General features: G+C 33.4%; 1 protein-coding gene across 31 annotated transcripts in view; it reads right to left on the bottom strand.

Moving 5' to 3' along the window:
- TCF7L2 (transcription factor 7 like 2) overlaps positions 1–27,508 on the bottom strand; it is a 209,197-nt gene that overhangs the window by 26,941 nt on the left and 154,748 nt on the right. For 29 of the 31 annotated variants that reach the window (XR_014175570.1, XM_081955398.1, XM_081955409.1 and 26 more), the window contains exons 5-7: positions 13,219–13,351; positions 6,433–6,535; positions 3,546–3,632 (exon numbers count right to left, since the gene is read on the bottom strand). Coding sequence is in view for 30 of the 31 variants with exons in the window: in XM_081955398.1 (XP_081811524.1) it covers positions 3,546–3,632; positions 6,433–6,535; positions 13,219–13,351 (323 nt within the window). In the remaining variant the exon portion in view is untranslated. Of the gene's footprint in view, positions 1–3,545; positions 3,633–6,432; positions 6,536–13,218; positions 13,352–23,007; positions 23,235–27,508 lie in introns of those variants that run through there. The other 2 variants (XM_081955402.1, XM_081955403.1) reach the window with 2 other exon arrangements.

Here is a 27,508-nt window from a genome sequence, read left to right as displayed (position 1 = left end):
AATTCACACAATTCTCTACCTATAACTTCTTTCTCTAATTCACTCTGGGAAAATCTTAGGCAAAGTCATGATGAGATGAAGCTAAACCTTGTGAAACTTAACCTTGGAAAAATAATATATTTAAAGCTTTGAAAAAGTCTAAATTGCTTAATTGATGGGAAAAACAATAAAGACCATTGATAAAGCAAAGAAATGAAGGAAGAGAAGGTTTTCCAATGTTGTGAAAAACAATGATGATTCCCAACTTCAAAACTAAAATCTGTTTGATTTTTAAAAGCTTCAGACTCAGTTTCTGAGTTTAGCATTATTCCCCAATGATGGTTTTACTTTGAATGAAATAAAAAAGAGAGTTGATTTTGAAAGATGTATGTATATGCATCCAAATGTCAGGAAGGAAAGCTACACTTTACTTTCTTATTTTCATTGAAATGAGAGGGTATGGTGTCAAAAATATTAAATATTAACCAAAAGAGTTACAGGTAGTCCTCAACCTTCAATCACAATCAAGCCCAACATTTTTGTTGCTAAATGAAACATTTGTTTGCCCCATTTTATGACCTTTTTTGCCATACTTGTTAAGTGAATCACATCAGTTTTTAAGTTAGCTAAATGGCTTTAAGTGAATCTGGCTTTCCTATTGACTTTGTTTGCCAGAAGGTTGCAAAAGAGGGTCACATGACCTTGGGACATTGCATCTCTCATAAATGCAAGTCTGTTGCAAAAAACAAATATCTGAATTTTGATCACATGACCAAATGGATGTTGCAACGGCGGTTAAGGGTGAAAAACAGTCATAAGTCACATTTTTCAATGCCATTATAACTTTGAACAAACATTAAACAAACTGTTGTTAGTCAAGGACTACCTGTACTCATTGTAACATGGCAATATAATAAATGCCACATTAATCGTTAAAGTCACATTTTCAAAACTATGATCCAGTCACACAAAAGACATATTAACTGGGCCATTTTTGTTACTGGGCCACAGTTTTAAAAAATTGCCATATTAAATAAAAGTGTCAAAAGTTATTTTTTAAACATCTTCTCTGTGTATGTGATATACCTGCCACTATGTACATATGGATTTTTGCTTTAAGTCTCTTTTGAGTTCCTCAGTATACAAGGAATAGTACTCTATACATTATATAAGAACATAAGACAGAGATCCTATGTCTTTGACTTTCTTCTGGCAGACCAGCATCTATCCGAATTGCAATAAACACTGTAAAAATTCTAAGTAGCTCATTATATACCCTGTCTGCTTTTATGGCTCCAAGCCAGAATATAATGATGAGCTGTAACTTGTTAAGGACAACTAATTTTTTGTTCCTGGCTGTCTCAGGGGCTTATCTCTCTTATTCACTCTCACTTTATTTCACTGTTGACATGTTTCTGTTAACTGGATGTCATCTGCCTGCCTTGATTTTATGCACAAGCAGTGGGATGCATTTTTCCATGCAACTATTCTGCTTTGAGTTGCATTGGGTTTGTCATTATCCTCTCATTTTCCCCTTGCACTTGTAACATTTCATCTATTCCTGCCTCATTTTATTTTATTTTTTTTCCTGAACCATGGTGCACCCACATTATGCTTTATACATGATCTTGCTCCCTTTGAAGCCGGCAGATTTCAGAGCCAGCCCTTGTCAGGAGAAGTGCCTACGACCAATTTAGCAGGCTGAGGGCCCCGAGCTTCAACATCTCAATCTAAAGGGGGTCACGGAGTGGCACAAGCGAGTGTCAGCAAGTGCTGTTTAATTGCCAATCTAGGCTTCTCCATGGTGTTTAAAGTATAATGACCCATCACTTAATTCTGAAAAGTCCTGGCCCTGCTGCTGAATAGAATGAATATCAAAGGATGTGCCAGAGTAGGGCAAGGAGCATACAATTCTTATAACTGTTGTAAGTATAATAGACTTGTACTTCTGTCATCCCCTTATTACAATAATGTATTTGGTTTGCTGTATACCCCTTCTAACTAGCTCTCTTTCATAAAGGCATAGCTAAGGAATATATTGTCCCCCTTTCTCTCACATTTCCTTCTCTTGCGAAAAACTAAACAAAATAAATAGAACAACCTCACTGATAACAATTAAACTGAAGTCGATGACATCTTTTCAGACCCTGCTTATTTTTTTACATATATACAAAATTAATAGCAAAATAACAGCAGAGCATGGAATTTTAATAATGTGTTTGCAGATAGAATTTGTTTATTTGGCTTTTTCCATTGGCCAAGAAGCTTCCTTTCTACTTCTTCAAATCCCTGCTATTTTTAAGACTCTTTCCCTTCTGCTGTCAAGCCTTCAGAGACATGAGGTTGAATCTAGATCCTTGCTATGTAATACATGCTAATTCAATTATGAGCCATCAACAAAATGGATTAGCTGATTCAGCCCATCAGGAAAGTCTAAACCTCCACCGATTTAATTAACTGGACTGAAAATCAGATGAACAGAAAATAAAACTATCATTAGGAGCAATTAGTGATTACTTAAACATAGTCCTGCCAAGCAGTTTGTAAATAAACTATCATCTCTTGGAAAATTAGGTAGAATTAATTGGAGTTTGGGGAAAAGAAAATAAATATGTATCTCTTAATCATCAGAAGATCAGGTGGGTCTTTTTATCTGAAGTAAAAATATTTGGGAATGAGGAGGAATTTTAACACCCCTCTAACAGCACAATAAGTGGATTGCTCATGTTAGAAGGAAGAGGCCATTGGGAAAACAAAATGTGTAAGAGCATAAGCTCCTGGCTTCTTAATATCCTAGGGTTACTAAACTGCTTTCCTCCAGTTACTGTAGCTGTCAGTTAAAACAAATTCACTTCTAATGAAAAAGCTTTGCTAAATCATATGCCTTAATTATACACTGATCTCCCCAATTAATATGAAAAACTATCCTCCATTGTTTTCTTATTTTAAAAAACCCTATCATATATAATGAAATACTATGATTAATACAATACAATAGCAGAGTTGGAAGGGGCCTTGGAGGTCTTCTAGTCCAACCCCCTGCCTAGGCAGGAAACCCTATACCGTTTCAGACAAATGGCTATCCAACATCTTCTTAAAGACTTCCAGTGTTGGGGCATTCACAACTTCTGTAGGCAAGCTGTTCCACTGATTAATTGTTCTAACTGTGAGGAGAAATTTCCTGACAGTTAGAACAATTAATCAGTGGAACAGCTTGCCTCCAGAAGTTGTGAATGCCCCAACACTGGAAGTCTTTAAGAAGATGTTGGATAGCCATTTGTCTGAAATGGTATAGGGTTTCCTGCCTAGGCAGGGGGTTGGACTAGAAGACCTCCAAGGCCCCTTCCAACTCTGCTATTGTATTGTATTATATTAATCATACTATTTCATTATATATGATAGGGTTTTTTAAAATGAGAAAACAATGGAGGATAGTTTTTCATATTAATTGGGGAGATCAGTGTATAATTAAGGCATATGATTTAGCAAAGCTTTGTCATTCAAAATTAATAATAAATGGAAGTAGCAGTTGACCCATATCTTAGACTCAGGTATTTTGAACTCACCTTGACATAGAAGCATTGACGGTTAAAGCAGTGGGATAGGGATGTCGGAATCCTCCAGTTGTGATTGGATAGACTGGCTGACCTTGCCTAGAAAGATAGGGAAGGAAATGAGTAAAAAAAAATAACAATTATAGGGGATTTAAAAAAATAAAAATAAAGTTCTCTGCCCAGTAAGTTTTATTCTCATTTGATTGGAACAAAAATCTTGGGGATTGTACAGCAACAGATCAAAGGAAAGGAACTCAGAACAATTTGAATGCCATAAATCTGATACGAATGGCTAATTAAATTTTATAACCTCTGCTTATGTCAATAGAGACCCTCTCCCCAAGCTGAAACTAGGTGTTTTGTTGTAATAATTAAAGGCGAAGTCTTGCTTGCTTTAATGGAGCCATCACACTAATTGAGGGCTACACATCCAAAGGAAAACAATAATGAATGTAAATTTATACCAAAATAAAGTACAGTGAATCAAAGGACTTCAGTTGCGCTTTGGGCCTCTTTTGGTATTTAGATCTTGGTGAGAAAACATTAAATTAACAGAGCTTAATTTGTAGCCTTTTGTCAGATTAACAAGTGTTGACAAGAGTTACCAGGGGAGAGTCCCCAAGAAGTATTGTGGGTAACCAATAGACAATCATACCTCATTACAATAATTAAAAAATACAGTAACATACCAAACAGCATTCTTATGAAAGCTTCATAGATTTTTCTGACTGAGGTTTATTTATCTATGCTATATTATTTTTTATCTGTATTTCAAATGTTTGAACTGAATGGAAAAGGTTTTGCCTGGTATGTATTGTTATTGTTGTTGGTACTATTTATACCCTAAATACATCCAATGTGTTTTGGCATGGAGTGGGTCCCAAGTTATTAAATGTAAATTGGTCAAAAAAGCATAAAGAGATAAGTAGAATAATCATATATTTAAAGTATTTGGTATTGAGGATTTTTTGCAATGAATCTTGTAGAAATACAATAATATGGTTTATGTATAAAGAACCAGAGATAAAGCTGTTAAATATTAATTTATTTCTAGCTAATGAAATAACACATTGTAAAATATTGCTACTGTAATAGAATTACAGGGAGGGACTCCTCCGGGTGCCGTCCACTAAGCAGTGTCAACGGGCGGCGCCCAGGAGTAGAGCCTTCTCTGTGATGGGCCCAACCCTCTGGAATGACCTCCCCCCAGATATCAGAATTACTACCGACCTCCGCTCCTTCCGACAGAAACTTAAGACCCACCTGATCCAATTAGCTGGCCTGGCTGATTTATAGTCCCACCTTCAACCTCCTGGCAAACACCTTTATTCTGGGGTAATTTTTAAGGGTAATTTTAATTTATATTTGAATTTTAATTTATTGTACAGTGTATAACCTACCTCCTCTGTCTATTTATGTATATCTACCTATATTTTGTATTTACATTGTTTTAATATGTCTGTACACCGCCCCGAGTCCTGTTTAGGAAAGGGTGCGGTCTATAAATTAAAGATTATTATTATTATTATTATTATTATTATTATTATTATTATTATTATTATTATTATTATTATTATTATTTGCATTACTTTTTTCATTTGTTAAATTTTCTCTGGCGTAAAAATCATTAATTTTCTTCAATCCCTGGACTATACTTTTCATCCATAAAATAAAAATAACTTGGATAATGACAAGAAGGCGGCTTTCACAAAATAAAATAATAAATAACTTTATAGAGGTATGCATGGTGAAAGCCATTTGTTGTGCAAAGCAGCTGACAACCTTCTATTTGTTGAAAGTAAAACATATTAATAGTAATTTGTATAATTTTATGCAACAATTTGTATAATTTGCATTATTAATATGCAAAGGAATGTGTAGCATAAATACGCAATACAGGTTTGCCATGTAGATTCCATTAGTCATAGAAGATCATTTAAAGCTAAAAAATAGAAAATTCATGACCAAAAGCCAAACATGCTAAAAACGTTGAAATGTTATACTGCCGAAAATATCTGGTGCATTTGATCAGCTAAATTATGTGAAGATTTGCACATTTTATTGAGACTCTCCTATTTTGAACATGTTGCAGTAAGTGGAATGGAACAAGTATGTACTAAGAATTATTTGTTATGAATACAATTACACTAAATACGTTAGACTATTTACATGCCAAATATGTTTGATAACCTCCTTTTTTGTTTTGTTTACTGCTAAGTAAGACATTGAAAATTCTGCTTGAATAATTCTAGTGTGATCCACATGTCGTAAGTCATGTCAGGTTCATGAACTACTGTAAAATTGTCATTACATAGCTATAAAAAGGCAATAAACACTCTGATTAAAATTAGAATCATTGATTAATTTTCATTCTAGTAACATATTTTAAAAACAGTTTGTTTTCTTCATCAATAGTTCCCCTACCCAGTCATGTAGCTCCCTCTTAAAGTTTGAAACATGTTTTATAAAAATAAAAAATATTTCAAGACATGAAAATAATTTATCTTTAGGGATGAATACAAACAAGTATTAAGAATCATAAAAATAACTATTAAAATGAGAAAACTGCTAACATTAAACTATCCTGGAAATTTTATTTTCAATACTTTGTACTAACATTTGAAATAAACATTTCATGGATAATCAGAAATTAAAACCAATTAAAAGCTGCATATCATTCTTATTCAATATTCTATGTCTAAGTTTAATCTTTATTGAGCAAATTATTGATTTCTCAGTGTCATAAATTGGCAGCTGGCAAACATGTTTATTTTCAAATGCACATTTCAGGCAAAGGAAATAACCATAATAAATATCCCCTTTTATGTATATATCCACAAATACATTTATACATACAAAATGAAAAATAATAAAAAAATAAGAAAATGGAACTCCTTACTGTGGTACTAACCATCCTAGTGGATGGGGAATTTGCCCTACAGTGCCCGGCGATAGCGGATAATAAGGAGATATATCTGGAGGGTGTGGAGGCCGTGGAATTCCTAGGAAAGAGGAAAAGGAAACATCATAAAATTGGGTCAGGGCAAAGCATAAAAAGAGAAAAATGAAGGAGGTAGCACACAATCCTAATTTCTATGCCGTGATTACTACCCATTTTCAAGGGCAAGGCCTACTGACTGGCCTTCTTCCCCGGAATAACTTGTTTAGTATAGTATCACAAAAGTAGGACAATCGATCTGTCTTCTTCTCCACATCCAAAGACCACAGAGGTCTTTGTTGTGCAAACCTTACAAGGATAAAGCTCCCACTCTACCTCCATTTTGTGCCATCAGGTGTCTTGCTCCTTTTATCCATACCTTTAATAACCTAAGAGTTATTTTTCTAAAATAAGATCATCTTATGATGTGACGTCTTTTTCTTTCTATTTTCTCCCTAAAGTTTCTTTCTCATCTTGCATGGATAAATTTGTTCCATTTTTTGTTTGTTTTAAAACTTTACAACCTTGATGACAAGAAGATGAGCCAGTCTTCAACCATCTTCAAGGAGGTGGGATAGTGTCGTCTGTTATTTGATGCATACTAATACTTCCTTTCAATTACCTGAGTATCTTTCCTGTGTACTATAAACTTTTAAAATGTTTAAAACAAATTTAAATTTACTACAATAGTAATTAAAGAACTAAACGACCTATTTATAATCCCTGTTCACACATGAACAGTATGAGTAGAAATAATGAGTTGATAGCAAAGAGGAATGCAACCAGGTTGGTAGTCTTCCACTGTGCCCAAAAGAATGGTGTATTTTTCCAATTGTTTCTGTCCATTCTAGTAGAATTGACAGGGTAGGTAAATCTTGTCCATCAAACAGTGTTATCTTGGATGGCAAGAAGCATGTCTTCTCTGTCAAAGCACCTATCTTTTGGAACATCAGGCCCTTCAGATTCATTTGTCCTCAACCCTGTTGTCATTTCCTAATAACTTGAAAATGACAATGTTTCCTTTAGCACGGGATTTGGAGGCCTATATCATCAATGTGATTTTTTTTTAATATGGCTATTATATGGACTTGGTTAGATTGCACTCAGGCACCATTATGTTATCATTGTGTTATTCAGTTTATGTAATAGTTTTAGTTTCTTTTTAAAAAAAATCTTCAATTTGCTATCAGAGTTATAATTGCAAGAAGGGCAGCTATAAAAATTGTTTAAATTCAGTAGCTGTGCCATTGGCATAACCCAATAGAAAACTAAAAGAGAGAGCATTTAGGGTTTGACCTTAAAGCTGTTCTGTTCCTTTACAAATCAAGTTATTAAAATAAACACAAAAAGATGCTTCCTATCTCCTGTCATAGTTGCTATGAACAAGCAGTTGTGGATCTGACAAGATTTAACACAGAATGCATATGTTTATTTTATATCATTTTACCATTATATTCAAGTAACCAAAACTTTAAAACAACCTCTAGAACCTAGACCTAAACTTATGAAATTGATGTGATTCACTAAAATCAGAAATAGCTGTAGGAGTTCTGGTTAAGTCTCCATTATGCCACATTAGAATGAAAGTCAAAGGAGAAAGTTACATTTTATACAGTTTTTACAAACAAAAAAAATCAGCCATTCATTTAATTGGAAATGTATTTTTCCTTTAAGCAAACTTGCAGGAGTATCTAGATAAGAGATGTCAAAGACAAGCAAACTCTTTTTATGCCAATCTCAGCATAATCTGAATCCCATGTTTTACATTTGTAAGGGAAAAGAAACAGATATAATTGCTAAGGATAGAGATATTACATAGTTTACAGGGTGAGAATTGGGTACACTATAAGTAATACTGCTTTTGGATAGATTTGGATGGATTGGGTATATGCAGTTTGATTTTTAATAACATGCATGCTGCACCGAATCCGGTTTTATCACTAAATTACAGTACTGTGCAAAAGTTTTAGGCAGGGGTCAAAAATGCTGTAAACAAAGAATGCTTTCAGACATATAAAATAATGATTGTTTATTTTTTTTTCAAAAATGCAATGTGAGCGAACAAAAGAAAAATCTAAATCAAATCACTATTTGGTGTGACCACCCTGTGCCTTTAAAACAGCATCAATTCTCATAGGTACAGTTGCACAAAGTCAGGGATTTTGCAGGATTATAGTCAGGTGTATGATCAACCAATTATACCAAACAGGTGCTAATGATCATCAATGTCACACATAGGTTGAAACCCAGTGATGAATTGAAACAGAAACAGCTATGTAGGAGGCTTAAAACTGGGTAAGGAACAGCCAAACTCTGCTACCAAGGTGCGGTTGTGAAAGACAGTTTCATGTCATGGCAAGATTGAGCACAGCAACAAGACACAAGGTAGTTATACTGCATCAACAAGGTCTCTCCCAGACAAAGATTTCAAAGCAGACTGGGGTTGCAAGATGTGCTGTTCAAGCTCTTTTGAAGAACCACAAAGAAACGGGCAACGTTGAGGATCGTAGACGCAGTGGTCAGCCAAGGAAACTTAGTGCAGCAGATGAAAGACACATCAAGCTTATTACCCTTTGAAATGGGAAGATGCCCATCAGTGCCATCAGTTCAGAACTGGCAGAAACCAGTGGAACCCAGGTACACCCATCTACTGTCTGGAGAAGTCTGGCCAGGAATGGTCTTCATGGAAGAGTTGTAGCCAAAAAGCCATACCTCCGACGTGGAAACAAGGCCAAGCGACTAAAGTATGCATGAAAACATAGGAACCAGGGCACAGAAAAATGGCAACAGGTGTTCTGGACTGATGAGTCAAAATTTGAAATATTTGGCTGTAGCAAAAGGCAGTTTGTTCGTTGAAGGGCTGGAGAGCGGTACAATAATGAGTGTCTGCAGGCAACAGTGAAGCATGATGGAGGTTCCTTGAACGTTTGGGGCTGCATTTCTTCAAATGGAGTTGGAGATTTGGTCAGGATTAATGGTGTTCTCAATGCTGAGAAATACAGGCAGATACTTATTCATCATGCAATACCATCACGGAGGCATATGATTGGCCAAAATTTATTCTGCAGCAGGACAACAACCCCAAGCATACAGCCAAAGTCATTAAGAACTATCTTCAGCGTAAAGAAGAACAAGAAGTACTGGAAGTGATGGCATGGCCCCACAGAGCCCTGATCTCAACATCATCGAGTGTTTCTGGGATTACACGAAGAGACAGAAGGATGTGAGAAAGCCTACATCCACAGAAGATCTGTGGTTAGTTCTCCAAGATGTTTGGAACAACCTACCAGCTGAGTTCCTTCAAAAACAGTGTGCAAGTGTACCTAGAAGAATTGCTGCTGTTTTGAAGGCAAAGGGTGGTCACACCAAATATTGATTTGATTTAGATTTTTCTTTTGTTCGCTCACTTTGCATTTTGAAAATTGACAAAAATAAACAATCATTATTTATATTTCTGAAACCATTCTTTGTTTACAGCATTTTTTCACACCTGCCTACAACATTTGCACAGTACTGTATATACAATAGAGAACAGTAACTAATCCTGTTTTTTAATGATTAAATGTATTTTAACTATGTATTTACCCTATTCGAATTTAACAATACTTTTTTAAAAAACACATGATTAACTTGAAATTTTAAAAAATCCTCACCTCCCAATTTTTGTGTTGCTGATTGGGTTTTTAAGTCTTTAGCTAAGATAAACAAATGCCTGGAAAGCGTTTATTTGGAATTATCCAAAATGTGTAGCTGCTCATAATGATATTTCCTAAACTTGTATCCTTCAAACGTGTTATGATCGCTAATTTCTGGCCATAGATTTAGACTAGGAAATTTCAACATGTCTACAGAGAGTAGATTGAAGAATTTATTTTAAAGTATTTTAAAGTGGCTTCATGCTTTTTGGTGCAGAAAAAGCAAAATTCGGAAGAGAAAACATTAAAATGAAGAAACAATATTCACAACTCTAAAACTATGTTTAAGTTGTTCAAAAAGCCATGATTATAAATTAAATCTTCCTGTGTGATATTTTCAGGTAATGGCAGGTTTTTTTTCCTTTCATTACCTGAACAGATCAACTAGACTTTAAAAATTTAGTGAGAAGTTTACACTGTTTCACAGAGCAAAGTGTATAAGGATATCAACATTTAAAAATCATGCCATATATAACCATCTTTAAATGGTAACTAACTGTCAGATATTTGCAGCATTCATATATGGATGCATGATATTGCTTTTAAAGTTAGAATTAAGTGAAATGCAGAACAAACAATAGTGGCATGTAGAAAAAATGCAATGCATCAATCAATGCATTTCTGACACATTATCTAAACATATTATCTTACACTTTAGTAATCTTTAACTACATTTGACATATATTCACATTATCAATTTTACTTTTTAATTTATTTTCAAGTTTGATTGGAGAAATCCCTTTCTTGCAAGGCCTCTTAAATTTTTTATGTGATTTAAAGAGCAAAGAGGAGGACCACTACTGCAGCAGTCTACATACATACATACATACATACATACATACATACATACATACATACATATATATATATATGTTTAGTTAACAAAATAAGGTGTACTTCTTAATGTTAACAAATCTCAACCATGTAAAGAATACAATACAATAATCATTATTTAAAAGGTAAAAGGAATATACTGCAGATAATACCAAACTTTTTAAAAAATGCTCTTTAATACCCAAAAGCTCTTGAAATTTATTATTCTTAAACTAATTTTAAATAAAAACAATAATAAATGGCTTTGAAGACTGGTAGAGATTGAATGTTATTTATTTATTAAACTTATATGCCACTCAGTTTCCTAGAGGTGACTCTAGGAGGGTTATAATCACTAAAAGCATTGCCCCGTTTCTTTATTAAATATTGATTTAAAAATTTCAAAAAGTAGCATGGCATTTTTGTTCAGATAATACTAGGGTTCATCCTATTAAATTTTGAATCAAAATGTTCTTAAGCAATTCATAAACTTGATCTGACCATGAGAATGCCTTGAATAGCTACAATGAAACTTTTTGAAAGAAATTTAGGTCAAATCTGGATTTCCTTTTTCAAATACTTTGATTAAAATGTGATTTTTTTAAAAAAAATTCTTTGGCCAGGATTACCTTGGTTGTTAAATGAAATGTCCACTAATTAAACTGTGACTCTGCTTATGATCTTATTTTATCTTAGCTTTGCTTTACAGACCTGTGAAGGTCGTAAATTCAAGGATCAGCCATGAAGCTACTTTTTCATCTTCCTCATAACTGGAACAGTTGCTAAACAAGGGAGTCACTAAACAAGTACTACCTGTACTTCTTTAATTTAATAATAGCACGATTGGCCTGTTTTGTAAGATTTAGAAATGTAGTCTAAATGCAGCTGAACACAAAACTATTATTATGTTTTGTGACTAAATATGACTATTATACAACACAATGTATAGATAGAGCACAACAATATCAGATGCATAGTGTAGCAATATCAGTATCAGATGATTTGCACAGATTGGGCCTTTACCTAGTATTTGAATACATTTAAATATATGAGAACAATTACTTCAATATTATTTCCTTTCTTTAAATGTAATACCAAATGTTCATACTGATGTAAATAGATGTCTATGGAGATTCTCAGTCGTCAGGTCATGGTTGTCCCAATTATGTTTTTTTCAAGAGGCAACTGGACTTCCTGGTTTTTCTTTGAAAACGCTTCACTTCTCATCCAAGAGCTGAAGGAGTTTCTTGGATAAGAAGCGAAATGACTTCAAAGAAAAAAAAACAGAAGTCCAGTTGCCTCTTGAAAAAAAGCACCTTTGTGATATAACTAGATGGTTAAAAATTCCAATGGGAAAATATAAACATTGTAAAAGTGAATATTTTCTCAGGACTTATACCAGTAGTCCTCAACGTATGACCACAACTAACCCCCAAATTTCTGTTGCTAAATAAGGGTGTTGTTAAGTTCCGTTTTTGCCCCATTTTATGACCTTTTATGTTGTTGCATTTTTGTTAACTAATTTTACTCATGTGAAACTGGCACGTTACTGGAATTGATTGACTAGGTGACAGATAAATATATAATACATTAACAAACAAATGATCAATGGACTTTTATAATATTAAATAGGAACTTATATTCTTAAGGAGATATCTAATATTTTTCATATTAGAATGTTTAATAAAGATATGTTAGCTTTATTATGTAAAATCACAGAGGAAACATTTGATGTTTGGCTTGCCTCACTATTTTATTTTTACACATACACGTGCGCGCACACACACATACACACACATATATTACATACACAAATACATAAATACACAAACACATAAATTTGCTTATATAGCTTTTGAAAGGATAACATTGTTTAAGAAATGTATTTATTTTGAACAGCTTTAGAAACAGTTGAGTATCATCTTTGTATATTTCTTTAAACCATAGGTTTAATTTCAGGATGACATCGATTAATCTTATCCAAAAGTAGACATTAGAAATTGACTGCATTATAATTAGAATGCATTGAATGATAGGTCACATAATTTCAAAGTGATGCATAAAGGGAATTACAATTTACATAACTTGTAAATTTTCTTCACATACTTCATTTTGAAATTGTTTTTGTTATACTTTGCCAATATTTTTGTTCTTTAATCAACCACTATCCCATTTAAACAATTGCTTTAATGTCTAGCATCTTCTCAAGCATCCCTCTGTAGTAAGTCTTGCAACCTACCTGTTTTGGGATCTACGTCGGCTGGTAAGTGTGGAGGAGGATTCCCTGGCGTGAAGTGCTCATTGCTGTATGTAATAAGCGGTGTAAGAGGATGTACATGGTGTGGGTGCTGCACAACTGGGACTTTGTTAGACTGTAAAAATAGAAAATAAAAAGTGTATAAGATGTTGCATTAATATGATCCAAGTAGACACACTAAAGAAGCTGTTTATACATATGCACATGTGCCCACACACACACACACACACACCCAATCATACACACAGTCACAGATGTGTTTAGCATTTATGACTCTTCATGTTCAGAATGTGAGAATATATTCAGTAGTGCTCTTTATTCGTCCTTTCTCTGATGCTTTGGGATTCTTAAGTTTATTTACTAGGAAGTAAAATGAAATAAACTCAATATTGTTAAGAATGAAATTTTTGGAATGAGATTTCCTGACCTGTAAAATGAAGTCTCTTTACTCTCTTTTAGGGACTTCTTCACAGTCACTTTTGAAAGCCACTGTTTAAATGGTTAAAATGTTTTTTTTTTCAGTGACCTATCATGTCCTTACCATGGCTATCACAAAACACTCAGGACAAGTCATGAACTGGCTAGTGTTCCCTTCAGTAGACCAATGAAAAAATTAGCTTCCAGTGCCCCCTGCCCCTAATCCCAATGTAATCACATACAGTACACTTGCTTTTGCTGCATAGTGAAATGACAGGGTGCCATGGAGACTTGTCTTTAAAGGGAATGAAAAGCCAAGAAGGTGGGGCAAGCTAAGGGTTCCAGCCAATGGAAAATCACCCATTCTGAAGACCCAGCATCAGTACACCAAATTGTGCTTGAGTCTTTCCTTTCTCACTGTTTTTGAGTTAGGTCTTATATGATGTGGGAACTTAGCAAATGCCATACATGGAAGAGCCTAGGATTCATTTTATTTAAACTCTCTAAGCTGTGATATATTTTAAAGATTGTAAATATTTTTATTGCTATATAAAGAAACATCTTATTATTTGAAGCAAAACTGCTGTGATAGTACTAAGGGGTTTTTTTTTTTGTCTGTTTCCTTTGTTTAAATTAAGACATGATGTTTGCCCTTGAATTTTGAGGGTGTGACAAAAAGTCTTGAAAAGCAGTTGTTTACTGATCTCTACCAGGTATTAAAATATTTTTCACCCTTTGCCAAATAAGTAATTCTAAAATTGCTGACACAGAGATTTTACTCACAGTCAGAGATGTGTACGCTGTAGAGTTCATTTCAGGGCACATAGCTCTGGTCACACATAAAATCCATGTGTCAGCAATTATGCTGTTGGTGGACAGGAACCAACCTGAGCCAATCGTGCAGCTGAGCCACCTAGAAACAAATTAGCATGGGCCCCACAGTATTTAAAAGAAAAGGTAGATTTTGGCTTTTTCAAATGCAGCTATTATACTATAACACAGCTTTTCTCTGAATACTTTTTAAGCTTTATCCTCAAGATAGGTTCATGTTCAGCTCCATGTCTTTCTTAAATTAAAATTTACTACTGACCCACCATCTATTTCTTTTAATTTTAGAAGTATATCCTAAAGAAAGAAAAAATAATAATTTGCAATTTTAGTTCATTAAACAAAAAACAAAGCAAGCAAGCAAAATTTATCTGATTGTCTCCAAGTGATAAAGCCTAAGTGCGAGGCAAACGTCAGGGAACTGAATGGGACTATTGAATTCCAGAGAAACTTCTTCTAAATAGGCATATATCGGCCAGGGTCCCAATTTTTAAATAACAGAAGATATTAATATGCACTTTCTCATTGGCAGTGAATACAGTTTAGGGGAGGGAGGCAGTAATAAGGACATGCTTAAAACCATATCACCACTCTCAGAAATAAGATATCAAATACCAAATTTCATAGTTGAACGATTATTCCTCCACAGTAAAGATAGAAAGAGATGAAAGAAGAAAAAATACATTGGGGAGGGGGGAATCTGTTTTCATTTTTAATACACAGTGAAATGCACACGCACGCACGCACATACATACAATCACATACAAATGAAACAAGCAGACTGTTGAGCCATTTTTTCTGCAAATAATCCAATTGCAATTCACACAGATTCATACACACTCACAAGAGAGAAGGAGAAAGGGGGAAAAACCCTATTCCCTATAGAGGATTTACACTAAAATCCTACAAGAGGGACATTTAACCAGATTAGGTAGCAGCAAAGATAAAGAGTCTAGTATTAGATGAAGAATGGATTAGCGTCAACTTTCATTTTCAAATGTGTCTTCATTTCCTTTTATTACTTTCAGTAAGGAACAATTTGCATTAACATCAAGTAAAAGGAATTACATTAAAAGAATAGGGACAGTGAGTAGTGTCTACAAGCGCCACCTTAGTCCAGAAGCTGTCATAGTGTTTACCATTATCCTCAATCTAGATTAGCAATTGTCATTCCAAAAAGAGATGGATGAACACTTTCAAAAGATGCAAGAAAATTAGAAGATTTCTTCTTTTAAAATTACTTGAATTTCCTTTTAAATACTACAGTCTTTCAATGCATGCTTTATTATGCTATATCAAAATTGCTTTATAATTTTTCAGTTGGAGTGGAAAAAAATCAGTAATGTGTGTGTGTGTGAGAGAGAGGTTAAAATTGTACCAAAACTATTTATTTAACTACTATACACTTAAAAAAGTAGTAGTTTTTAAAACTGTTATATAACTTATTTTTTATTATATTTCAGGACTCCTTCATAATGCTACAATGATTAAAAACATAGCTAGACAGAACCACTGAATGTTTAGGGACTCAGTAAACATGTGGAGGGCTATACTGCTTGTAATCATGAAATAAGGACTACGATAAGGAAGATAAATAGAGGTAATTGTAATAAAGATAAATTAGCTTAATTCGCTAGTTTGAAAAATAGTGAAAATATTAATAGTTGTTATAATCTGAACTGTAGCTGGTGGCCTAGTGGTGAAGACACTCGCTTCCCATTCAGAAGGTTATCTTTTCACAACAATATGAAGTCACAGCTGCCAGTTCTTTAGCTGGTGTTGGCTTTCATACGCATCGAGAAGCTAGGATGTCATAATATATTGGTATAATATATATTTGAACTCAAACAAAGTAGTTTTTGCAATTGACAGATGGAAATTCTGTCAATGCACAGATTTGTTACATCTGTTAAAGATTTTTTGGATTGCTACCCAATGTGCGGATTATCACTGAGACGGCCATGTCTGGTTTATAATCTTTAAATTTTGATTTTCAGATCTTCATACTTTGTGATGTTCTCCAATTCTTTGTCTTCTTTTCTACTACAGTTATCTCTGTTGTGTTATGAACCAAAATTTATCAGTCTATATTCAGAAATTCTACAAAATTTTAATCTGTTCATTGTAAACTACTTTTTAAAACTGTATTACTGTTATAGAATTTGTTTTGCTATCTCTCTGGCAAGGTGAACATACTTATTTATTCTTAGGAAATAAAACACATTCTGATTTTCTAGAATATTATTCCAGCCAGAGAGACAATATATACTGATGGCTTTTATGAATAATTATTGAGAACAAACTAAACAGCCAAATAATTTAACAATTTAAACCTATTATTTTATTCATAGTTCTATGTCAGATAGATCTCTGAAATTCAGTTTACTTGTTGACATAGTTTGTTCATCTTTTGTACACTCGTTCAGTATCCAAGCACAGCATTCTCATACTGAAATTTAGAGGATCTGTGTTTATGAATTATCATCAGATCTGCAATGGATGTTATGAAAGCGCGTACATTCTTCTGATATTTTGCTATTTTTATGCAATGCTTAATAGAAAATAGCATACAGACTTAATGTGAAGGTTCTCTATTATGCCATTCTCATTCCAAACTCTTACTTAGCTTTCTTTTTTTTATGAAGATAAATATCTTATTGAGGATTTCTTATATAAAATATTAAAGATCATATGATAATATCTATTACTATTTAGAGACTGTCAAACTTGGCATAAATCTGTGTGACGTATAATTACAAATAATAAACGGCATAAAACCATGAAAAAAAGAAACACGTGCTTCCAGAAGACATATGATATAACACACACACACACACACACACACACACACACACACACACACACCAAATAGGGGTTAAACATCATCATGGTGGGAGTTGTATGGTGTTTTTCGTGCAATTTAAATTTTTTGACAGATATGTTAAAATATAATTTTATGTTGTGGAAACATGCTGGCAGAGACTTTTATACTACATCTAGACAGATAAAACTGAACAGTGCCTGTCCGCTACAATTTAGTTTTATTAAATGTTTAATGGCTCCAATATGTTAAGCACATTTACTGAAAAGGGTTAGGGCAAAGATGGCCAGCAATTTAATTAAGAAAGCAAAGGTAATTTTGGATATACTTCTGGTTTGTAATAAAGAAAGCTGATTTTGCAAGTAGAATTATGGAACTGCATTAAATAAACGTTCTGGGTGGGGAATCTTAGGGTGAGACTATTAACAATGTTAGAATTAATATTCAATTTCTTTCTTTCTTTGAAACAAACAGAGGAATTACCTGACCCCCCCCCCTCCAAAGCATTCTGGTACAATCAGATGAGTATAAAAGGTAATACACTGAAATTAGATAAAAAGTACTATTATATCATCTTGGTTCATTCCCTTTTGCACATAGATTATTGTTTTCTAGAATATATTTCCCTATTAATTTTGTTTTGCTTACATTATAACAAAACTAAACCACTATTCTTACAAAACAGAAATTATCTGAAAGTATATCTTTTTAAATGCCATTAATGAATAATAGATTATTCTAAACAGGATTTTTCTTACTATAGTTAATAGAATACCAACAAATACAAAAATAGGTTGGCTGAAAATGTCAGAAGGATTCCACTTTTGGTAAACTTGGTATTTAACTTCTGGCTTTTATGAAAAAGCAAATTAAAATACAAATAGTTGGAAAAGTTAGGCTTTCTCCCCATTTTTCTTATTATCTGTCAATCATTGTCTGAAGTAAAGCAGATTGCATTACAGACATGGAATCAAATACTATGAAATTACTGGACAAAAATTAAGAATAGTTTAGTATAAATGAAGATAACATATACGAGTTCTTTTTACTATATATTTCAGACACAGTGTATTAAAAATGGAGCAGTGCCTTAAGTAAAATCCTATAAATTACTCCAAGAAAAAGGTGAAAAATTCCTATAAATTTCTCCAAGAGAAAGGAGAAAAACCTTGGGGGTGGTATACAATTAACTCCCTCTGGTGATGGAACAGTTTCTGTCCAGCAAAAAGAAGCTAGGAGAAATAACTTCCTCTTTCTCCAGTTCACCAGCAAAATGTCCTAAAATCTCAAAATCTACTCTGGAAGGTTTGACTAAAGGGAAGAAGAGAGGAAAACACATCTCTCTTCTGGAACGGTATAGGGTTTCCTGCCTAGGCAGGGGGTTGGACTAGAAGACCTCCAAGGTCCCTTCCAACTTTACTATTGTATTGTATTGTATTGTATTGTATCTATTTGTACAAGTTGGTTTGTACAATGTTGGTATTTGATCTCAATTATTATGTATGTGGAGGAGTAATATCAAGTATACGTAAATGCATCAGCAATAAGTGTACTTAGTACAAGAAGGTTACATGAAAAAAGGGAATAAGAACAAATAAAAATAAGTTGGGTCCATAATATGTATTCCATTAGGCTACACCCAGGCATGAAACTTTTGTATTGTATACCTATCTGAATCATAAATTTATGCTAACACAATTAGCAGCCGGAGATTCTAATCTACAGATTACTTTCGTTATCTTTAGACATGTTACTAGGCACTGTTTTAGACCTATGTATTTTAATTCTTACTCTAAGAGGTTGGACAGAATTGTAAGAGAAGCAAAAGTTAAATTCAACTGTAAAACTGAAACACAAATTAAACTACATCTCCGCTCTCCATTATGATTTTTCTACCACGGCCTCCTCTTTTACTCTAGTCTTCGAGTGTAAAATATTCCAAAATAAAAATTGGACTATAAATTTTAAACTGACTTTATAAATCTGATAGACAAAGATCAAAAGCAATTACAGTAGGTCTTGCAGGCTTTCTATATTTTGTGTCAGAACGCTGCTTTATACTATCTGCATCAGTAACTTTTAATAACTAAGCCTTCCAACATAACATGTTTTTCTTTTAAACCTGGTATCAGTTGTTTACCCACATAGATATTGTATTCAATCTAATTTATCTTCAGCATAGTTAAAAAAAGCTTAGGTAGAACTAGTCAACAAAAGCATTTTGGAGTTATTAACAATATCTAACTATTTTCTAATATTTTATACAAAATACACAAATGGGTATTTTAATGCCATAGTTACATTTAATCTTTTTTTTTCAAATGTCACTTTAAATACTTTTTGCACACAACAAATACAAACTACTCAGTTACTCTTGAGCAAATTAAGAACCATTATATTTACTGACTCAACATACATTTTATTGACATAAAGAATACTTTCACACCTGACTAAGTATTTTCTCCAGGAATCTACTTCTCCTTAGTCTATTGTCACTGATACAGTGCTCTGAATCCTTTCAAACTTTAACGTAGCTCATTTCTGCCTAAGGTCTTGCCCTAAGCTCATTCCCTATTGTAGCTAAGGACAAGGCTTCCATTGATAAACATAGCTCCTTATGTTAAAAGGACTCATTTTCTTCCCTCACGTAAATGATGGCAGAGTACTGACAGCCATGTGTATGGACAATACTTTCCTAGTCAGACTTTTTTTTTTAAAAAAACCTAACCCCTATACCCACAAACCCCTTAAAAGAGGGGGTGACCTGAATACTACCACTTCTGTTTTTCTTTCTCTGGCTGTTTCCTGATTGGAGAATTGTTCCCATTAAATAAGGGTCATTAACTTTTTCAAAAGCTAATCAAGGTCCAAATTATTATCTGAAGGGTTAATAAGATAAAACAGGGGGTAATTTCTTGCTTTAGAACTTTGTAATATAATATTCAAATAAATAAAAATTGGGAATGTTCACTTAGCCCCAATAGTCTTTTATCCAGGTTCTTTAAATGTCTGATAAATTAACACATTAGAGAAAACTATTTTTGATGGTTCATATATATTGTACTTAATTGATTTGCAAGAACAAAAAAAGAATTATTGACTTGTCAGTGTTTTTTCTGATCATAACTAGAAACAAAGAAGTTTGAATAAACTCAGGAAACTTACTAGGAATGATAAAGGCGAAATCAGGAGCATTAATTACTCTGGCAGGAAAAGGAGGAGGAAACCCAGAAAATTGAACAATTCCAAAGGGAAAAAAATAAGCATATACTTTAAAATGGATTACACATTTATTTAGCAAATTTATATATCCAGCCTAACTCAAAAAAACTGATTCTGTATGGCTTACAAGCAAAATTCCAAATTCTAATACAATGTGAAAGATTTATGAAGAGAGATACAGAAAGATTGACTACTAAAAATGTAAGTTTTAAATAATGTTCAAATGATTAGGTAAAAAATTTGTAGAAATTGATGTCTTGCTTGAAAAGTTAAGTTTTCATTATTAATAAGGAAATACTGCATTGAATTATTATTTAACTTGCTATTAGTCATCAGCCACATTTTACTTTGCTGCCATTATAAAAGATTAACCATTTATGTTCAAAAAAATGTCTGACATAATAAGTTTTGATGGCAAAATCAATATTTTGCAAATTCAAACATTCTTGGTAACATTTAAATTTTATGTAAACCATTCTTTGTTGTTATTCATTGCATTTGTATTTAATACAAGTAAAGAATATTACTCCTGAAAGTGAAGATGGGTCCCAAAAAATATCACAACATATTTTCAGAAGTCAAGGATGCAAATAGCTAGGCTTTGCAAAATCAGAAAGAAGTCATACATTGCTTTGCTCCAAAAATATTGTTTTTTATTTTTCAAAGTCACTGCAGGATGGCAATCCATGTATTATGAACCGGACTGACTAATACTCCCAAATACAGTCTTTATTTAGTATATATACTAAATAGTACACAGTATTTATACTAGAGAAAAACAGCATGGTTTCCAGTAAAATGAGAATTTGGAAGCAAAATCTTTTAAATTACTAATATCTAAAGTTTTGATAGCGTGAAATGAAAGATTAAATTTATCATTTTATAAAGTTTTGCTTTTTGGAAGAGATTATCAAGAATTACAAATTTAAAAAACTGCTACAAATTTTCTAATATCTTGGGAAATACATATAAGGAATTCTGCAATAGAACTTATCCTATTTTGCTTAGAAATGTGCTTATATCACATAATAGTATAAAAGTAATAGCTGTATATATACCCAGAACCATCAAATAAATGACATTTGTTTTATCAATTTTTGGGGAGAAATTGTAACAGAATAATTTACTTCACACTATTTCATAATAACTTTCATTGAGTTCAATGACTTTAATTTCTAAGTACTGTAGAATCCTTCTGAGGGTAAAATCTTGTGTTAGCTGCTATAGAACTAAGCATATGTATTTCAGAGAAAACGTCCTAGTTCCATGGAGCTTATTTCTGAAAAAATATGTTTTGGATTGTAGTCTTAGCCAAATAATATTTTTAAATTACCGTTAAATAAAATAATGACTAATTTTTCAACAAAGTTTTTTAAAAAACCAGAGTGAAAGAAGATAATTCATAAGTAGGCCTAAATTTCAGCAAAAGATACCTTGTAAATTATATACAAAGAAGTATATTTTGCAGCCCCTTAGATGCGGTTTGAAGCATTTTAAATACACATTTCTTTCCATTTAAAATGATATATTTTAAAGATATTATTAACCAAATAATTTGAAGAATTTCTTTAAAAATTGTATCATTATATTTGATGCAACAAAATAAACATTCCCCCCCAAAGAATTAATATTATTTATAGATGAAACCTTTAACTAAGACAGTAGACAAATAAGGCGATGCAAAGAATCTAAAACATACTTATGATATATAAAATTAAAATCATTTTTCTGGAATCCATATGGCTTACTACTTTAAGCATGCAAAAGGGTAAGATCTTAAGTGGGCAAATTAGTTTAAAAAAATATTAAAACGAAAGTTCCATATCCATGTAACTCAAATAAGCATGCCTGAAATCACCGAAATTTACTTCTGAAAAGCCACACATACAACCTATTTCAGTAATCTCAATAATTATGTTCTAAATAATTTTTTCTAAAATAGGGAAAGGTGAAACATGCACAACAAAAGATGTTGCACTATAAAATAAATGAAAAGGTTACATTTCAGTATGCTTTATGCCTTTTTGTAAATATTTTACATAAGTAAATATCTTCCCCTCCACACACATTTGTTTTCATTGGCAAGCTTTATCCAGCAGCTTTATTTTAATAAATGTCACCAGCTGCAAATTTTGAAATCCCCTTTTCTATGACAACACTACAAAAAGAAAAGGACTTCTCTTCCAAAACAAGAAAAAACAATTTTAATAGTCCCACATCTTTGCATGTGGAAAAAATATGTTTTGGGTTGTTATGCAATGTTAAGCATATTAAGAACTGTCACTGGCAAATTACTCTCTCTATTCCCTTCTCCAAAAATGATTCTCACTTTTAAAAAAAAAGATTATCTTCTGTTTTCAATGTTACCTCTGGCACTAATGAAAACAAGTTACACAACTAATTCAGTGTTCATTACTAGAAAGTTGCACATGCACACTGCATACACCAAAATTCATACTTACATACACACAAATGCTACTCACCCAACAATTCAAATTGAGATGCCAACATCCAAAATGCTGGAACAGAGAGAAGCCAGAGGCGAGTGTTCCTCCTTTATCATTCAAATCTTCCATTCCCATTAAAAGTGCATCTCTTGGGTACATTACAGCTTTGTTTCCCCCACTCTTAATCCTAAAATATTTTGTTTCTTCACAACCAAATAAATTGTTCTATAATTTTCCCTGTCTGCTTTTCCCTTTCTGTTTCCTTCCCTTTCCTTTACCCATGTTTTCACTTAAAGTATGGTCCTAAAAGATCAAGATATTTCCAGTTTTGAGGCCTGGAGTTCTCTGAACATTCAGCATCCATTATGACATCGAATGTTGGCTGAGAGAAGTGTCTCGTTTTCTAAAGGTTTGACTGTGCATAGCCAAACTCAGAGTAATCATTTCTAGGTTCCAATACTCAAATTCTCACCCTCACCTCTTTGTCTGTTAAGGATAATTTTAAAAAAACAAGTTACCTTGGAAATCAATGACAACAATGCAACAATTCAGATAGCATAGGTAACATTTAGCTGTGAAGCAAGGTAGTAAGAGAGAATCATAAGAAAGCATAAGCACCTAAGTGAAGCAAGCAATTCACTTTATATGAGCAACTGTCAGATAGCACCAAACCATTTTAGTGATCGACCTGCAGGAGGAATAAGTTGATTTCCTTGTCACTCTGACGCAAATAAAGTCTTTAGCAGATCGTCTGCTTTCAGATCAATGTTCCACGTCTTAATTTTTGCAAGTATTAGAACTGTCCCTTTGCATAAAATCAGATTATTTTGTACAAATGTGAGACAAAATCACCTTAGTATGTTTTCATGATTTTTTTTCAATAGAAAAGGTATATTCTGCTGCAGCAACTTTTATTAAAAGTTTCCATGTATGAACAGTAAAGAGAAATATTGCTTCAGTTTGCTCAGTGACTTGAACAATGCTAACTTATTTTCTCTGTGTCTTACAAGTTATTCATGTTAGCTACTTTTTAAAAATCATTATTGATTTAAGAGAGAAAAGTTGCCAAGACAGCGCTCTAATTTCTACCATCGAATTCACTACAAATCTAAAAATCTAAAAATAACTAGTGCAGAAGAAAATACCAATGTGATGGTTAAGCAATTTCTATCACAAAAGAGCATTATCAGTTATTAATACAAAAGCAGCGCAAATAAAGTTAATGCACAAAAGCATAACATATTTTACCCAGAAAGTAAATTCCCAGTAAATATTCCCAGTAAAGAAATCTTGTTAAATCTTCTGAAATCTTGTTAAATCCTTAAAGACCTGTCACTCATGTTTTTGACATGTATGTGGTAAATTAACCCCAGAATACATTTTTAATAAAAACAAAAAACTTTTTAGGCAAAACATATGGCAAAAATCTCTGCAACTGTTATGCATTCATTAGCCTTATTTTACAGGTGCATTGGCTACATTATATTCAGAAGAGGATATAAAATCCTAAGGGTCTGGAAGAACTTCTCCCAAAAAGAGAAAGAGTTCTTCTGTTTGATTTTCTCACCACCATCCTTTTCCCGCACTTATCCAGCCTTTGCAAATAAAGTGTCAGCCAGCAACCGTTAAGGCCCTTAATACCAAAACAAAACCCTGCAATTTCCCTTTACATGGTAATAACAAAAGCAATGAGGCTCCAGTTTGACAAGTAAAAAGCTCCAACAGCACGGCAACTAATTGCATTCCCTCCCTCTATTCACAGCGGCCACCACACTCCATCAGTTGCTTTTGTCCCACGTGCAATTTCTTAAATAAACTTCAAGTTCTCTGGCTGGTGATGGACAGTTCCCAATCATTTAGCAACAATAACTTATAAAATACAGCAAACAGGATGGATTGCCTTAAACACAAGGTTTCCTTCTTGGTTGTTCCAAAAATAGGAGGTGAGAAAGAAAGAGAACAGATTTTGTCCTTTATTTTTTTAAGAGAACGTTGTCAACCTACCAACATTCTTCCAATCTTTTTCCCTCTCCCTAGGAGAATTCTTCTGAACTCATTGCAGGAAAGTCATTTACTTAATGCAATGTCCAAGAACTGACAAAAATTCTATCATCTATCTATCATCTATCTATCTATCATCTATCTATCTATCTATCTATCTATCTATCTATCTATCTATCTATCTATCTATCTATCTATCTATCTATCTATCTATCTATCATCTATCATCTATCTATCATCCAGTTCAGTATCTCCATGAAGTTTGAGACCCCTCTCACATTATAGTGAAGTTACACTTATGCATGGGATAGGGGAAATTGAACTTCTGTTCAATCATAGATTCCTCTTAGATCCAATATAAAGGTGTTTTTTTTTTAAAAAAAAATTATTTACACAACTTCGAGAAAAAGGGTGCTGTGAGTTTTTCTACTTAGGGAAGAAAAACTCCCAAACATTCTCCTTCCCTAATTCAACTTCATGCTGATGAAAGGAAAGCAATGGCCTTACTTAACCCAACCGTCAAGAGCTGAATAAAGAGTAAGGTACAACTTCAGTTAAAACAAAACATTAAAAAAAGGATTCTTCAGTCATAATGGCAGACGCTAATCTAATAAAAAGTTCCCTAACTCCAAAGCATTTTTCTCATGGCAAAAGTATCCTACAATTTTCTAAACTGACAAAAAATTAACATGCAACAGAAACATGCAGCAAAAATGCAACTACCCATGCTGATACATGAAATGCAAAGTCTCAATCTGCTAGCCCCTGTGTGAAAGGAGGAAAAGGTATAACTTACCATTTACAACAGTTTTAATCAGGATGCTTCACGCTGCCTGGTTTCAAGCATGCTGCTGCTTGTTATATTAACATACCTACATGATGTGTATTAAGACAGCAGTTGGTTGATCCACTGGAGGGCAGCACCCTACCTAAGCCATTCACCACGGAGCTGCACAGATAAACACACGGGAACAGCTCTGCAACGCCAGCTCTTCAGAAAAGATGCTCAAGTCCAGTTCCATTCATAGAATTATTTCGCTTGGTAGGAAAACGAACAATGCCTACTTCTCCCTCTGATTCAATACCAAACCACACAAAAAGTGTGTGTGTGTGGGGGGGATAACTTCTCATTTCTCTGTCTCCCTCTCTACCTCCCCTCAATCTCCCATATAGTCAGTCAAAAGAACAAAAGCTGATATTTTGTTTGCCGACTTGGCAAATATAATGGAAATCTCCGTTCTCCAAAGTTCACCTAACTTGGTGAAAACACTGCTTCACTGCTCATCAGGGAAATGAAGCTTTAATGACTATTTGATGCCAGTCAATTGAGGAAGGGGGAAGAGGAGGTTCGATTTCAGTAAAAGATGGAAGATTGTTTTGCTCTTTTTCTTCTCCCTCGGAAAAAAAAAAACTTCCTTCCCCAATTCTTATCAACAGGAAAAAGTGAATGAAACATTATTTTATAAAGACCTTTAAAGAAATTAACATAGATGCCTAAAAATGGGACTAGCAAAAAAAATCAGAAGTATTCCATATATAGTTTTTCTGAAAAGCCTAAATAGAAAAATCACATGAAGTTGCAGATTCCTGCCTCTAAAGAGAATGGTCCTAACACATATTAAACCACCGCTGCGTGTCTCCTAAGCAGAATAGGAAAAAATGACTATTGATCTTCAAATAGTGATAATTGAAAAGATCAAAAAGATTAAACAAAATCACAAATGTGCTGACTTACCATGCTATGCTTTTTTTTGTTGCAACTTTGTAGAAATTTCACTCAAAGAAACTGCATCAGAGGTGTCAAATTTTTGAGCGGAGTGTGATCGTATTACTTCCGCCGCCCTGCTTTCCAATGCTTCAGAACTTTTTCCCTTTCTCTTTTTTGTTTGTGGTACCTAGCTTTTTGCCATAGACTTTAAAAGGCTTCAGCTCAGCAAACCAGCACAAATTATCTTGCCACCTTGCGTAGCTCTGATGCTTTGGCCGCTAACTTTGGAAGGCCCTTTACTACTGCATCAAAATTAGCATTGTCAAAGCAGTTAATGAATATTAATATTGTATTTGTCATTGGAGCTGGCCCGTTGCTGAACTCCGAGTCATCCATCAGGGACAAGATTAAGAACACAATTATTTCTGACTGACAGGGACCAAATCTGCTAGAATTTTTTTTTTTAAAAAAACAATTCGGGGGGAACCCCCACCCACCCAAACATCATCTTAAGGTGCTTCCCAAGAGATCAGGAGCCAAATTAATACTCTTTTAATGAAGTGCTGATCATTATTGGGTGGGGATAGACTATCCATGATATTTAGTTGTATTTATTGTAAGATTTGAAAAAAAAAATTTAAAAATACCAACCAATTGACAGTTCTTAATTCATAGTATTTTAAGAAAAATGACATTTTTTCCCTTAAATCTTTGTTGTTTAAAGAAAAGAAGAAAGAAGAAGCAATTCATAGTAATTTTCCATGTCTTTACTTTTTACTTCAGCAGCTCAAAAAAGCCAGCACAGTAAATAATTCCTATCCAAATTTG

The sequence above is a fragment of the Natrix helvetica genome, assembly GCF_964273705.1.
Source record: "Natrix helvetica genome assembly, chromosome: 5".
Taxonomy (NCBI): domain Eukaryota; kingdom Metazoa; phylum Chordata; class Lepidosauria; order Squamata; family Natricidae; genus Natrix; species Natrix helvetica.
Note: the sequence above shows the minus strand (reverse complement) of the source record. Positions and strands in the feature narration are given on the sequence as shown.